The sequence below is a fragment of the Ranitomeya variabilis genome, chromosome 2 (genome assembly GCF_051348905.1).
Source record: "Ranitomeya variabilis isolate aRanVar5 chromosome 2, aRanVar5.hap1, whole genome shotgun sequence".
Classification (NCBI taxonomy): Eukaryota; Metazoa; Chordata; class Amphibia; order Anura; family Dendrobatidae; genus Ranitomeya; species Ranitomeya variabilis.
Window position 1 is genome coordinate 481,970,565 of NC_135233.1, and position 14,179 is coordinate 481,984,743.

General features: G+C 43.2%; 1 protein-coding gene across 1 annotated transcript in view; it reads right to left on the reverse strand.

The window, feature by feature from the left end:
- LOC143803852 (mucin-5AC-like) overlaps positions 1-14,179 on the reverse strand; it is a 394,146-nt gene that overhangs the window by 86,201 nt on the left and 293,766 nt on the right. Inside the window, exons 17-18 of the mRNA XM_077281617.1 lie at positions 3,502-3,628; positions 369-624 (exon numbers count right to left, since the gene is read on the reverse strand). Coding sequence (XP_077137732.1) covers positions 369-624; positions 3,502-3,628 — 383 coding nt within the window. The remainder of the gene's footprint in view (positions 1-368; positions 625-3,501; positions 3,629-14,179) is intronic.

Sequence of the window (14,179 nt, forward strand, 5' to 3'; positions counted from 1 at the left end):
ATCTTTGCCAAAATTGGGCAAAAAAATTCCCACAGGCACACTCCAAAATAATGTCAAAAGTTTTCACAGAAGAGTGGAAGCTATTTTGGCTGTAATGGGTGTAGCAACTTTATATTAAGGCTCGAGGCTTTAGAATGGGATGTAATAAAAGCTCCTCTAGATGTAATGTGTAGGTGTCCCTGGACTTTTGTCATTGACCTTCACTGCAAGTACTTCTGATATTCGCATGGTCATTTTATAGCAAGTATATATTTCTCCAGGGTAAAAGAAACGATTTCTTTCAAAAAAATTTATACAAATAATGATATTACAGATGTGATGAAATTGGGAGCAGTCTGACATAGATAAATGAAATGTAGAATACTCACCAAATGAGTTCATTATCAGTTATGGACTGGCCTGGGAGAACCTCTTGGCCTCTGTAGTAGCATGGACAGGAGGAAGCCGGGATACAGATACCAGAACTGTTTAGATAATACCCATGCTTACACGTACATCCAACCAATGGATCAAAATGGACTCTGCAGAGGATGTCAGGTTCACTTAAAGATCGACACGTGGGTAGACACGAGCTAATCTTGTAGCTATACACCTGTGTTCTAGGACAGTATGATGAATACCTGCCTGCAAAGGCATATAAATAACAGTTGTTGGAAAAAATGAATAATATCAAAAGCCTATATTATACTAGTGAGCGACATAGATTGTCATCCAAAAAGAGAGAGAAAAATGGCTTTGGATATTTGCAATCTTTATTCCAACCTTCATATTTATCTGCAATTCTCATCATACCTCTATGAAAAATATTATTTTGTGTGTACAAATAATTGGATTTTGTATGCGTTTTATAGACACTTTCACACTATTTTGTATGATAATCCTTGACATCTAATAGTTGTGGTTTAGGGGAGGTTCTCTTGCATGTCTCAGGAATGTTATATAATGTATAGTATATATTTAGTGGGAACCTGTCACATCAAATAACACTAATTACCTGCAGATATAAGGTTAATCTACAGGTAAATAGCGTGACAATTCTGCCCTTCTGAACATATTTCCTCTTGGATACCGCACTATAGGATTGTAACATGCAGATAGTGTAGCATAAAGCCACAATGGGAATATAGTGTATTACAGCATACGATATCCCTAAGAAGGTGCTGTAATGACTGGGTATGGAGCCTCTTGCTTGGAGCAGACACCAGGGGAATCCGGTGCTGCGTGTGTCCGATGTGGAGGCACTTGTGTAAAACCCGGGACTCCTTTGAGCACTACAATGCTCCTTCCTTAGTGTGACGTCACAGGTAGGCGGAGCTTAGCGACCAATTTCATTCCTATCCCGCGCTGTATCCAGGGACGCCTTCGGCCGGGGAGTCCCTGGTTTTACACAAGCGCCTCCACATCGGACACACGCGGCACCGGATTCCCCTGGTGTCTGCCCCAAGCAACAGGCTCCATACCCAGTCATTACAGCACCTTCTTAGGGATATCGCATGCTGGGCTTACAGGTAAGCTGTCAGCTGCATCTGCTACTTACATATATTCGTGCAGGAGACAGTGTGAACTGCAGGCGTAATCCCCCTCCCTCCCTTTCCCCTGCTGTTACACATTAACCCGTGGGAATCCTTGTGTAGATTAACTCTAACAACACCAGAAGGGTGGAATCTGTGCCAACTAGGTAATACACTATATTCCCATTGTGGCTTTATGATACACTATCTGCATGTTACAATGCTATAGCGCGGTATCTTTTTAGTATTATATGTCGAACCTTTATATGGACAGATTTTAGCACAGGCTCTGTCTTGATTCCAGCAGCTTAGGCTCTGTTGTTTCTCTCTGGGCGAGTGCCGGTGTTATTGTTTTTATATTTCCTCTTGGGATCCAGCTTTCAGTCATGGAGGCATTCATGGAGCGGCTATGGTCATTGCTCACAGCATTGCTCACTATACTGTGATCGGTGGCTGTACCCATGCCCCGGCATTGTGATTAGTAGTGTGCATAGATGCAATGCAGAGACGTCTATCAATCAAAGTGTTGAGGTGTGATTACAGCTGCTGCTCCTAGTATTAGTGAGTGGTGCTGTGAGACTGAACTGCGACTGAAAGCCGGCAGCTTCTGGGAGGAAATATGTTATTTTTTTTCCTGGTAGCCACACTTTCACTAAGATGGTGGATGGATTCTTATTAGTGATGAGCGAGTGTGCTCATTACTCGTGTTTTCCAAGCATGCTCGGGTGTTCTCCGAGTATTTGTTAGTGCTCATAGATTATGGTTGTGTCCCGCAGCTGCATGATTTGCAGCTGCTTGACAGCCTGAATACATGTGGGCATTTCCTAACAAACAGGCAATCCCTGCATGTGTTTAGGCTGTCTAGCATCCACAAATCATGCAGCTGTGGACACAAAAAAATAATCTACGAGGCATGCCCAAAATACTCGGAGAACACCCGAGCATGCTTGGAAAACTCGAGTATCGAGCACACTACCTTATCACTAATTCTTATGAAGCTTTTTTGTACTGTATAAATGAAAAGTTTTACAGTTTTCCAACATATTGTGTTTCACTTCCATACTAGTTTTAAAGGAAAGGCATCACATAGAGCAACAATGGGAATAACTGGTCGGCTTTGGGGTTAGTATTAGTCTCATCTCTGGCAAAGGTCTATGGCTCGAACTACCATTTATTATATAATGCTACTGAGCTGAGCAGAATATTTGAGCAGCAAGTGAATAAATCACAAATCCTTCCTGATTCTTTGCTACAATGTATCAACCTATGCTCAGACTCGCATGGTTCTTGGATAATTGCTATAACTATAAAAATAAAACATGCAACTATGACAATATCACATAAGTGAGACAGATTCCATGGAAATTATCAATCCCATGCAATAACAGCAGGCAGACAACTTTGTTTTATTTTTTTCATTAAATAATTATTAAACGTCATATGCTGAATTCAGAGTAACCTTTTATGTTCTAATGAAACATTTTGAGGGTCGTCCGTTGGTGAAATGCTTTTTATCATCAGTGGTAGTGATGAGTGAGTATACTCGTTGCTCAGGTTTTCCAGAGCACGCTCGGGTGAGCTCCGAGTATTTGTAACTGCTCGGAGATTTAGTTTTCCTTGCCGCAGCTGCATGATTTGCAGCTACTAGACAGCTTGATTACATGTTGTGATTCCCTAGCAACCAGGCAACCCCCACATTTACTCAGCCTGGCTAGTAGCTGTAAATCATGCAGCTGCATCAACAAAAACTAAATCTCCGAGCACTTACAAATACTCGGAGACCACCCGATTGTGCTCATGAAAACCCGAACAACGAGTTCACTCGCTCATCACTAATCAGTAGGATAAAAAATTAAGCAAGGCATACTATTATAATATTACATTGTATTGGTCCCAAAGTCAGCCTGCTGTTCTTCCATGTTTTATCTATACGACCTCACTGTCTATTAGTGCATAAACCTCAAATATAGAAAACCAATGCCTCACTTACTGCAAACGGTATTTTGCCAGTCGTTTAATATAATCCCTTTTGCTGCACATTTTTTAGAATAAGAAAAGAGAGCAGCGCACATGCAGCTTTCACTGTTATCACAGCTACAGGTGTCCATCAGACAGTTCTGCAAATAAATTATATTTTGATGCATTAAAAATGTTTTTTTTATGTGGGTTCCGATCTATGCATGCGATTTATGTAATGGAAACAAAAAAACAACATTTTTCAGTTTTCCTTAAAGAGAATGATATGACCTCTCCTTGAAACACACAGAACAGTATAGCTCAGAGGTGTCAAACTGCATTCCTCGAGGGCTGCCAACAGGTCATGTTTTCAGGATTACCTTAGCATTCCACAAGGTGCTGGAATCATTCTGTGCAGGTGATTAAATTATCACCTGTGCAATACAAGGAAATCCTGAAAACATGACCTGTTGGCGGACCTCGAGGAATGCAGTTTGACACCTCTGGTATAGCTTCATTCAATTACTAAACAATTGTCCTGAATAATAGGTTTTGGCACTTCATAACATATGTACAACAAGCAGGAAACTCAGTAGGAATTCACCTCTGAGTCCAAAGAAGAGGACCAAAATTTATCAAAAATATAAACTTATTTTATTAAAGACATAAAAGATAAAAGGTACGATACACAAAATACAAAAAATACCCAGGGGAGACAAAAGGTCATTGCCCTAATTAATGTTGCTTAAATATATGCTGAAAAACACGGCGTATGATGATGTCCATTTGTCTGATATTGCCATATATGCTGAGTATATATTAAGATAAAATATACCAATATTCATTTAGTGCCCAACCTCGGGCATACTTATTGGGCTATTCTCTTATATAACACCAAGAGCACAACAATATCAAGCGTAAAGAAATGCAGCAGGTACGATAAGGTGCACAAAATGCGAGATATAGCAGGACATAATATCAATTTAGCTAATGCTGTGGTAACATTGCCATATATGGTGAGTATATATTAAGATAAAATGTGCCAATATTCTTTTAGTGCCCAACACCGAGCGTACTTTTTAAATTATCCTCATATATAACACACCAGGTGCAAAGAACATTACCTGCTCTCTTTGGTATATGTCAAAGGACATAGCCACTATAAAAACATGATGTTTAGTATGTGCTATTAAAAAATCTTACTGCGTGCATGCTATCAGAAGGTCCTGTTGTTTGCGCCCAGTATATAAAGTGAAGTTTTTAAACTTTTAACAGTGCCCAAATGAAGCATATATTATGCGCAATTATAATATGAAAAACAAATATCAAGAATAATACCTGACAGCAGTGAATCAGCCGGTGTACAAGTGGATAGATTAGGCAGTTTAGGTTAATGACGTGCTCCCCTGTTCACCCCGATGCACGTTTCGCCCTTAGCTTCTTCTGGGGAAAAACTGCACTTTATATACTGGGCGCAAACAACAGGACCTTCTGATAGCATGCACACAGTAAGATTTTTTAATAGCACATACTAAACATCATGTTTTTATAGTGGCTATGTCCTTTGACATATACCAAAGAGAGCAGGTAATGTTCTTTGCGCCTGGTGTGTTATATATGAGGATAATTTAAAAAGTACGCTCGGTGTTGGGCACTAAAAGAATATTGGCACATTTTATCTTAATATATACTCACCATATATGGCAATGTTACCACAGCATTAGCTAAATTGATATTATGTCCTGCTATATATCGCATTTTGTGCACCTTATCGTACCTGCTGCATTTCTTTACGCTTGATATTGTTGTGCTCTTGGTGTTATATAAGAGAATAGCCCAATAAGTATGCCCGAAGTGGGGCACTAAATGAATATTGGTATATTTTATCTTAATATATACTCAGCATATATGGCAATATCAGACAAATGGACATCATCATACGCCGTGTTTTTCAGCATATATTTAAGCAACATTAATTAGGGCAATGACCTTTTGTCTCCCTGGGTATTTTTAGTATTTTGTGTACCGTACCTTTTATCTTTTATGTCTTTAATAAAATAAGTTTATATTTTTGATAAATTTTGGTCCTCTTCTTTGGACTCAGAGGTGAATTCCTACTGAGTTTCCTGCTTGTTGTACATAGCTCCATTCAATGTTTAGAGCAAATGACATCTGATTGGTGGAGGTGCCAGGCCCTGTACCGATATAATACTGGTGATCTGAATCATCAATATTATGTTTTCGGACAACCCTTTCATTTATTACATAATGTAAAGTTATGTTATTTAAAATAGTTATTTTTTTTGTAAGGAGGTTGTTTCATCATTAAGCCCTATAAAATCACAATAAATTGAAATTTTAAACTCTTTATAGATGGGGCAGGAAGTAGTACAAAATATCAGAAAATGGAGTTGCTTAATAATAATAATAATAATAATAATAATAATAATATTTTTGCTTTTCACAATTGAATAATAATAATACTACTAATAATAATTTTGTTTGCCTAATGATAATAATAATAATAATAATAATAATTTTGTTATCGAATAACTTTAATAATAATTTTGCTTTTCACAATTGAATGATAATACTAATAATACTAATAATAATAATTTTGTTTGTCTAATAATAATAATAATAATAATAATTGCGATTGTCGGACAATAATAATAATTTAGCTTTTCACAACTGAATAATAACAATAATAATTTTGGTTGTTGAATTATAATAATAATAATAATAATATTGCTTTTCACAATTGAAAAATAATAATAATGATAATTTGGGTTGAGCGAAACGGATCGGTCATTTTCATAAGTCGCCGACTTTTGGCAAAGTCAGGTTTCATGGAACCCGACCCGATCCCAGCGTGGGATCGGCCATGCGGTACACGATCTTCGCGCCAAAGTCGCGTTTCCTATGACGCTCAAAGCGCCATTTCTCAGCCAATGAAGGTGCACGCAGAGTGTGGGCAGCGTGATGACATAGGTCTTGGTCCCCACCATCTTAGAGAAGGGCATGGCAGTGATTGGCTTGGTTTCTGCGGCGTCACAGGGGCTATATAGGGGCGTTCCCGCCGACTACCATCTTACTGCTGCTGATCTGAGCATAGGGAGAGGTTGCTGCCGCTTCGTCAGAAGCAGGGATAGCGTCAGGCAGGGTAAATTAACCCCCAAACCGCTTGTGCTGTAGCGATTTCCACTGTCCAACACCACCTTTTCTTTTTGGGACAGTGGAGGCTCGATTTCTGTGCAACAGCTCTGTAGGTTATAAGGCTCCCTGATAGCTGCGTTGCTGTGTGTACGCCGCTGTGCAAACCAACTGCTTTTTTCAAAGCACAAATCCTGTTGCTCCTTCCTTTCTGCACAGCTATCTTGTTTGTTTGTCCACACTTTTGACTTTTGTGTGCAGCAGTCCTTTTTATTGCTGCCTGACATACTTTTCTGAGATAACTGTAGGGAGTTAGTAATTGGAGTACAGTCCCTTTTTTTTTTTGGTTATATCTCTTCAAGCCACTTTTTGCCACAGAAAATATACTCTAATACAGTGGCCCCGATTTATTCACAATTCTCCCAGAAAAAAAAAATAAAAGTGGGAGATTAAGATTGTCAAATCTGCATCAGTGCCAGTCCTGTGTGTGGCATCTGTCTTTGTTTTTCTGCCACAGAAAACCTACTTTTTTTAACAGTGGGCCTGATTTCTTCACAATTCTCCCAGAAACAAAAATAAAAGTGGGAGATTAAGATTGGCAAATCTGCATCAGTGCCAGTCCTGTGTGTGGCATCTGTCTTTGTTTTTCTGCCACAGAAAACCTACAGTGTAACAGTGGGCCTGATTTCTTCACAATTCTCCCAGAATAAAAAATTAAAGTGGGAGATTAAGATTGGCAAATCTGCATTAGTGCCAGTCCTGTGTGTGGCATCTGTCTTTGTTTTTCTGCCACAGAAAACCTACTGTGTAACAGTGGGCCTGATTTCTTCACAATTCTCCCAGAAAAAAAAATAAAAGTGGGAGATTAAGATTGGCAAATCTGCATTAGTGCCAGTCCTGTGTGTGGCATCTTTTTTCTGCCACAGAAAGCCTACTGTGTAACAGTGGGCCTGATTTCTTCACAATTCTCTCAGAAAAAAATAAAAGTGGGAGATTAAGATTGGCAAATCTGCATTAGTGCCAGTCCTGTGTGTGGCATCTTTTTTTTTTCTGCCACAGAAAACCTACTGTGTAGCAGTGGGCCTGATTTCTTCACAATTCTCCCAGAAAAAAAAAATAAAAGTGGGAGATTAAGATTGGCAAATCTGCATTAGTGCCAGTCCTGTGTGTGGCATCTGTCTTTGTTTTTCTGCCACAGAAAACCTACTGTATAACAGTGGGCCAGATTAAATCACTTGTCTCACATATCCCCCAAAAAAATTAAAATAAAGGGAGAATAATCTTGCCAAACCTGTGCATCTGTGCGAGTGCTGTCTGTGTCAGTCATTTTGTGCCACAGGAACTATACCGTGATATAGTGGGCCTGATTCAATCCCTTGTCTCCCATATCAAAAAAAAGAGGGACATTTCTATTGCCAGTGTGTGCATCTGCGTCAGTCCGGCTAGTGCCATATCTGCCAGCCTCTTTCTGCTAATCAAACTGTGTTGTTGTGTAATACAGTGGGCCTGATTTTTCACTGCATTCTCCCACACATAAAGAGGGACATTTCTATTGCCAGTGTGTGCATCTGCATCACTCCTGTTAGTGGCATATCTGCCAGCCTCTTTCTGCCAATCAAACTGTCTACTGTAATATAGTGGGCCTGATTTTTCACTGCATTCTCCCACACACAAAGAGGGACATTTCTATTGCCAGTGTTTTTATCTGCGTCACTCCTGTTAGTGCCATATCTGCCAGCCTCTTTCTGCTAATAAAACTGTGTTGTGTAATACAGTGGGCCTGATTTTTCCCTGGATTCTCCCACACATAAAGAGGGACATTTCTATTGCCAGTGTTTTTATCTGCGTCACTCCTGTTAGTGCCATATCTGCCAGCCTCTTTCTGCCAATCAAACTGTCTAGTGTAATACAGTGGGCCTCATTTTTCACTGCATTCTCCCACACATAAAAAAGCGAGATTTACATTCACAACAAGTTCACGCACACCTTGTACCTGGTTTTACAGGACCACATAAGGGTTGTTAGTTTGGTAACATTTTTCCAAGAATGAGGAAGTCTGGTGGAAGAGGTCGTGGCCGTGGGCGGTCATTGCCAGCTGGTAATGATGGTAGTGGTGGTGGTCGTGGAGCATCAGGTGGTGGTGGGAAAAGCAATATAGCCCCTAAGTTTCGAGTTGTTGAGCCAGCGTCATCGTCTGGCTACACAAGGCCTCGAAGGCTCCCTTTTCTGGGAGTAGGAAAAACGATTTTGAAGCCGGAGCAGCAGGAACAAGTATTGGCTTTCATTGCTGACTCTGCCTCTAGCTCTTTCGCCTCCTCCTTGGAAAGTGCCAAATGTCAGAGCAGTGCGTCGTCAGTGGATGCTCCCGGTCAGGAACAAGTCGCTTCCTTGTGTCCTTTACCCAGAACAACAGTGAAGGATGCGTCAGGCGACACAACTGGTTACTCCATGGAGCTCTTTACACATACCGTGCCTGGGTTAGAAAGGGAAATTGTTAACAGGCCATGCCCATTACAAGATGAATCGGACATGGAGTGCACAGATGCACAGCCACAGCAAGATTATTATGCTGTTCCTTTGACTCAGATCAGAACATTGCCCTTGCAGTGTACTGATCCAGAATCTGACCCCGATGAGACTATGGAGCCCCGTCACAAACGCTATAGCACCGGCTTACACGGTGACCCAGAGGAAGGTGCACAGAACATAGAAGAGGAGTTCATAGATGACCCAGTTGTTGACCCCGATTGGCAGCCATTGGGGAAACAGGGTGCAGGCGGCAGTAGCTCTGAAGCAGAGGAGGAGGAGCCGCAGCAGGCATCAACATCGCAACAGGTTCCATCTGGCAGGCCCGTATCTGGCCAAAAACGTGTGGCAAAACCAAAACCAGTTGTAGGACAGCGTGGCCATCAGGTTAAAGTAGCTCAGTGTGCAATGCCTGAAAAGGTATCCGATAGGAAGTGTGCAGTCTGGAATTTTTTTAACCAAGATCCCAATGATCAGCGCAAAGTCATCTGTAAGAAATGCTCAAGGACCTTCAGCAGAGGTCAGAATGTTAAAAATTTAAATACAAGTTGCATGCATAGACATTTAACCACCATGCACTTGCAAGCCTGGACAAAATACCAAACGTCCCTTAATGTTGCAGCACCCTCTCACAATGAAGCTAGTCAGCAACGCGACATCCCTTCCCTCACTAAGCCCACTGTTTACCACACCACCTGCAGGTAATGTTGCGGTTTCGTCGCAAGGCCAAAGCAGTCAGGGAATCACCAGGTTCGTGGTTGGAAAAACTGTATGTAGGGCACCATCAAGAATACCATCACCAACCCTCTCTCAGTCACCCATGTCCACCGGCACACCCGCTAGTTCCACTGTATGCAGCTCTCCAGTCCAGCTCACCCTACATGAGACTCTCATTAGGAAAAGGATGTACTCATCCTCACATCCGCGTACACAGGGTTTGAATGCCCACATTGCTAGACTAATCTCGTTAGAGATGATGCCCTACCGGTTAGTTGAAACCGAAGCTTTCAAAGCCCTGATGGACTACGCTGTACCACGCTACGAGCTACCCAGTCGACACTTATTTTCGAGAAAAGCCATCCCAGCCCTCCACCAGCATGTAAAACACCGCATTGTCCATGCGCTCAGGCAATCTGTGAGTAGAAAGGTGCACCTGACAACAGATGCATGGACCAGTAGGCATGGCCAGGGGTGTTAAGTCTCCATCACGGCACACTGGGTTAATGTGGTGGATGCAGGGTCCACAGGGGACAGTAATATTGGGACAGTTCTGCCTAGCCCACGGTCTAGGAAACAGTTGGCTGTAGGCGTTCATCCCTCCTCCTCGTCCTCCAGCTGAAGCGAGAGCTCGTCCACAGACCGCAGTCGCACGACCACTCCATCCGCAGCTGCCACTGTTGCACACGAAGGTGTCCAATTATGGAACAGCTAGTGGCAAGCGTCAGCAGGCTGTATTGGCAATGAAGTGTTTGGGCGACAACAGACACACCATGGAAGTTCTGTCCGAGTTCTTGCAGCAAGAAACTCGGTCATGGCTGGGCACTGTACATCTTGAGGCAGGCAAGGTAGTGAGTGATAACGGAAGGAATTTTATGGCTGCCATAGCCCTTTCACAACTGAAACACATTCCTTGCCTGGCTCACACCTTAAACCTGGTGGTGCAGTGCTTCCTGAAAAGTTATCCGGGGTTACCCGACCTGCTGCTGAAAGTGCGCAGAACCATCAGCGGTCTTTGAACCTTCCCCAGCATCGCCTAATCATCGACGTTGCAACAAGGTGGAACTCCACACTGCACATGCTTCATAGACTGTGCGAACAGAGGCGTGCTGTTATGTATTTGTGGGAGGATACACATACATGGGCAGGCAGTTGGATGGCAGACATGGAGTTGTCAGCTGTGCAGTGGTCGAAGCTCCAAGACCTGTGTCAAGTCCTTCAGTGTTTTGAGGAATGCACACGGCTGGTTAGTGCAGACAACGCCATAATAAGCATTAGCATCCCCCTAATGCGTCTGCTGATGCAAAGTTTGACGCACATAAAGGAACAGGCGTCTTCAGCCAAGGACGAGGGAAGCCTTGATGACAGTCAGCCATTGTCTGCTCAGGGAAGTCTACAGGACGAGGTGGTGGGTGAAGAGGAGGAGGACGAGGAGGAGGATGGGGATGACTATTTTTTGGATGAGGAAGCTTCTCAGGGGGCAATAGAAACTGCTGGTGGTGCAAGGCGGGGTTCAGGGGTTTTGAGGTAGACAAGTGACGTTGATTTGCCAGAAAGTGCTCCTCAACCCAGCATATGCACTGACTTGACAACTGGAACATTGGCCCACATGGCGGATTATGCCTTGCGTATCCTCAAAAGGGACCCACGCATTATAAAAATGATGACATATGACGATTACTGGTTGGCCTGCCTCCTTGATCCTCGCTATAAAGGCAAATTGCAAAATATCATGCCACATGAGAACCTCGAACAGATATTGGCAACCAAACAAACTACTCTTGTAGACCGTTTGATTCAGGCATTCCCAGCACACAGCGCCGGTGATGGTTCTCACACGAGCTGCAGTGGGCAACTGTTGTGAATTCTGCTCTTGGGTTCCCTCCGCTGCTTGCTGGTGGTAATGCAGTTGTCCCTGGGTTGCAATCCTGGGCAGGTGTTCCTGCTGATTGCAGCTCTGACTGGGGTATTTAGGTGTTCAGGATTCATTAGCCCTTGCCAGTTGTCCATTGTTCTTGGAGGTTATGCATCTCTGTCTGGTTCCTCCTGCCCTGCTGCCAATTCAGCCAAGATAAGTGTCTGGTTTTGTTTCTGCTGCACACATGCGGTGTGCTTTACAATTCAGTGCTATTCATTGTTTTTTCTTGTCCAGCTTAGACTGTGTTTGGATATTTTCAGTCAAGTTGGATTCTCAGGAGATGCAGGGATACATTCCATATCTTTAGTTAGATGGTGGAATTCTTGTATTATCTGCTGTGGATATTTTTAGGGTTTTAATACTGACCGCTTAGTATTCTGTCCTATCCTTTCCTATTTAGCTAGCATGGCCTCTTTTGCTAAATCCTGATTTCTGCCTGCGTTTGTCTTTCCTCTCATACTCACAGTCATTATTTGTGGGGGGCTGGCTATCCTTTGGGGTTCTGCTCTGAGGCAAGATAGAATTCCTATTTCCATCTATAGGGGTATTTAGTCCTCCGGCTGTGTCGAGGTGTCTAGGATGTGTTAGGTACACCCCACGGCTACTTCTAGTTGCGGTGTCAGTTTAGGGTTTGTGGTCAGTACAGCTTCCACCTTCTCCTGAGAAAGTCTCATGCGGCTCTGAGGTCACCGGATCATAACAGGCAACAGGGTAGAGGTGTTAGAGGTGCACAGATCAGAAGTGGCGTAGGACAGAGGGGTTTTCTGACCAGGTTGTGGAGTGATTTCGCAATGACCGCAGACACGACAGGTACAGCAGCATCCATTCAAAGCGACAGGAGACAACATTTGTCCAGTATGGTTACTAACTATTTTTCCTCCATTACCGATGTTCTCCCTCAACCGTCATTCCCCTTTGATTACTGGGCATCCAAAATAGACACCTGGCCTGAATTGGCTTGCCCAGCAGCTAGTGTGCTATCAGAAAGAGTATTCAGTGCTGCTGGTTCAATACTGACCGAAAAAAAGACTCATCTGGCTACCCAAAATGTTGATGATCTAACCTTCATTAAAATGAACCACTCATGGATTTCAAATTATTTTGCCCCACCTTTCCCGGCTGACACCTAGCTTTCCTGTAAAAAGGTCTTGCTTTGGGACTGGTGTTACTGACTGTTCCAATCTCTTAATTTGCAGCTGCTGTTTGTCCAGCATATGACATGTTTACACCTCCCTAAATGGCCTAACTCCCCCCATGGGGCCGTGGTCTCGCTAGTTGTCGCAAGCATCCGTCAGAGTGCCGTTTGTCTGAAGAGGTGGGTGTGCCCACTTTTGGTCGACGGCACTGGCACTGGGTCCCTCATAGTACAATGAAGTGTCTCTGGCGGTGGTGGCGCGCACCCAACGTCAGACACACTGTTGTAACATGAGGAGCCCTGGGCTTGTACCGCCGGCCAGGAGAGAGTGTCCCCCCCAAGGTCAAACAGTGCTCTACCACTTGCAAAATTATCTGTCGCTGCTCCACCACTGTTTAGTCTATGCGCTGAAATCCTTCCATGCCTGGCACAGACAATAACAATTTGTTGACATGTATGATGCTAGTTAAAATAGTCAGGGGCCCTGTCCTACATTTACATCAGTAAATACTTTGCGCCAAATTACAATGTCTGAAAGTCAGCATAGGAGCACACCCCTGTACCTAAGTATGCCACCCTTTTTTTTTTTTTTGGTTTTGTTTTTGTTTGGGACACATTAACATCAATTTAGGTTTTGGGACTCGGAGTACTTACTGTGTCAGACACTCCTTCCAATTGTCCTCCGCTGACCACACCAATGCTGCCTGTGTACCCCTGTAGCCAAATTTAAGTTGCATAGAGCCTATTTTAATATTTTGGGCCTAGGAAGTCTGTCTGCGGTCCCTCCTTCCAATTGTCCTCCACTGACCACACTAATGCTGCCTGTGTACCCCTGTAGCCAAATTTAAGTTGCATAGAGCCTAATTTAATATTTTGGGCCTAGGAAGTCTGTCTGCGGTCCCTCCTTCCAATTGTCCTCCGCTGACCACACCAATGCTGCCTGTGTACTCCTGCCACCTAATGGAAGCTGCATAGAGCCTAATTTACTATTTTGGGCCTAGGAAGTCTATCTGCGGTCCCTCCTTCCAATTGTCCTACGTTGACCACACCAATACTGCCTGTGTACCCCTGCCACCTAATGGAAGCTGCATAGAGCCTATTTTATTATTTTAGGCCTAGGAAGTCTGTCTGCGGTCCCTCCTTCCAATTGTCCTCCACTGACCACACCAATGCTGCCTGTGTACCCCTGTAACTAATTTAAAAATGCATAGAGCCAACTTTTTAAGTTAACACATACTACATTTGTCTGTCTGCGGCGCCACT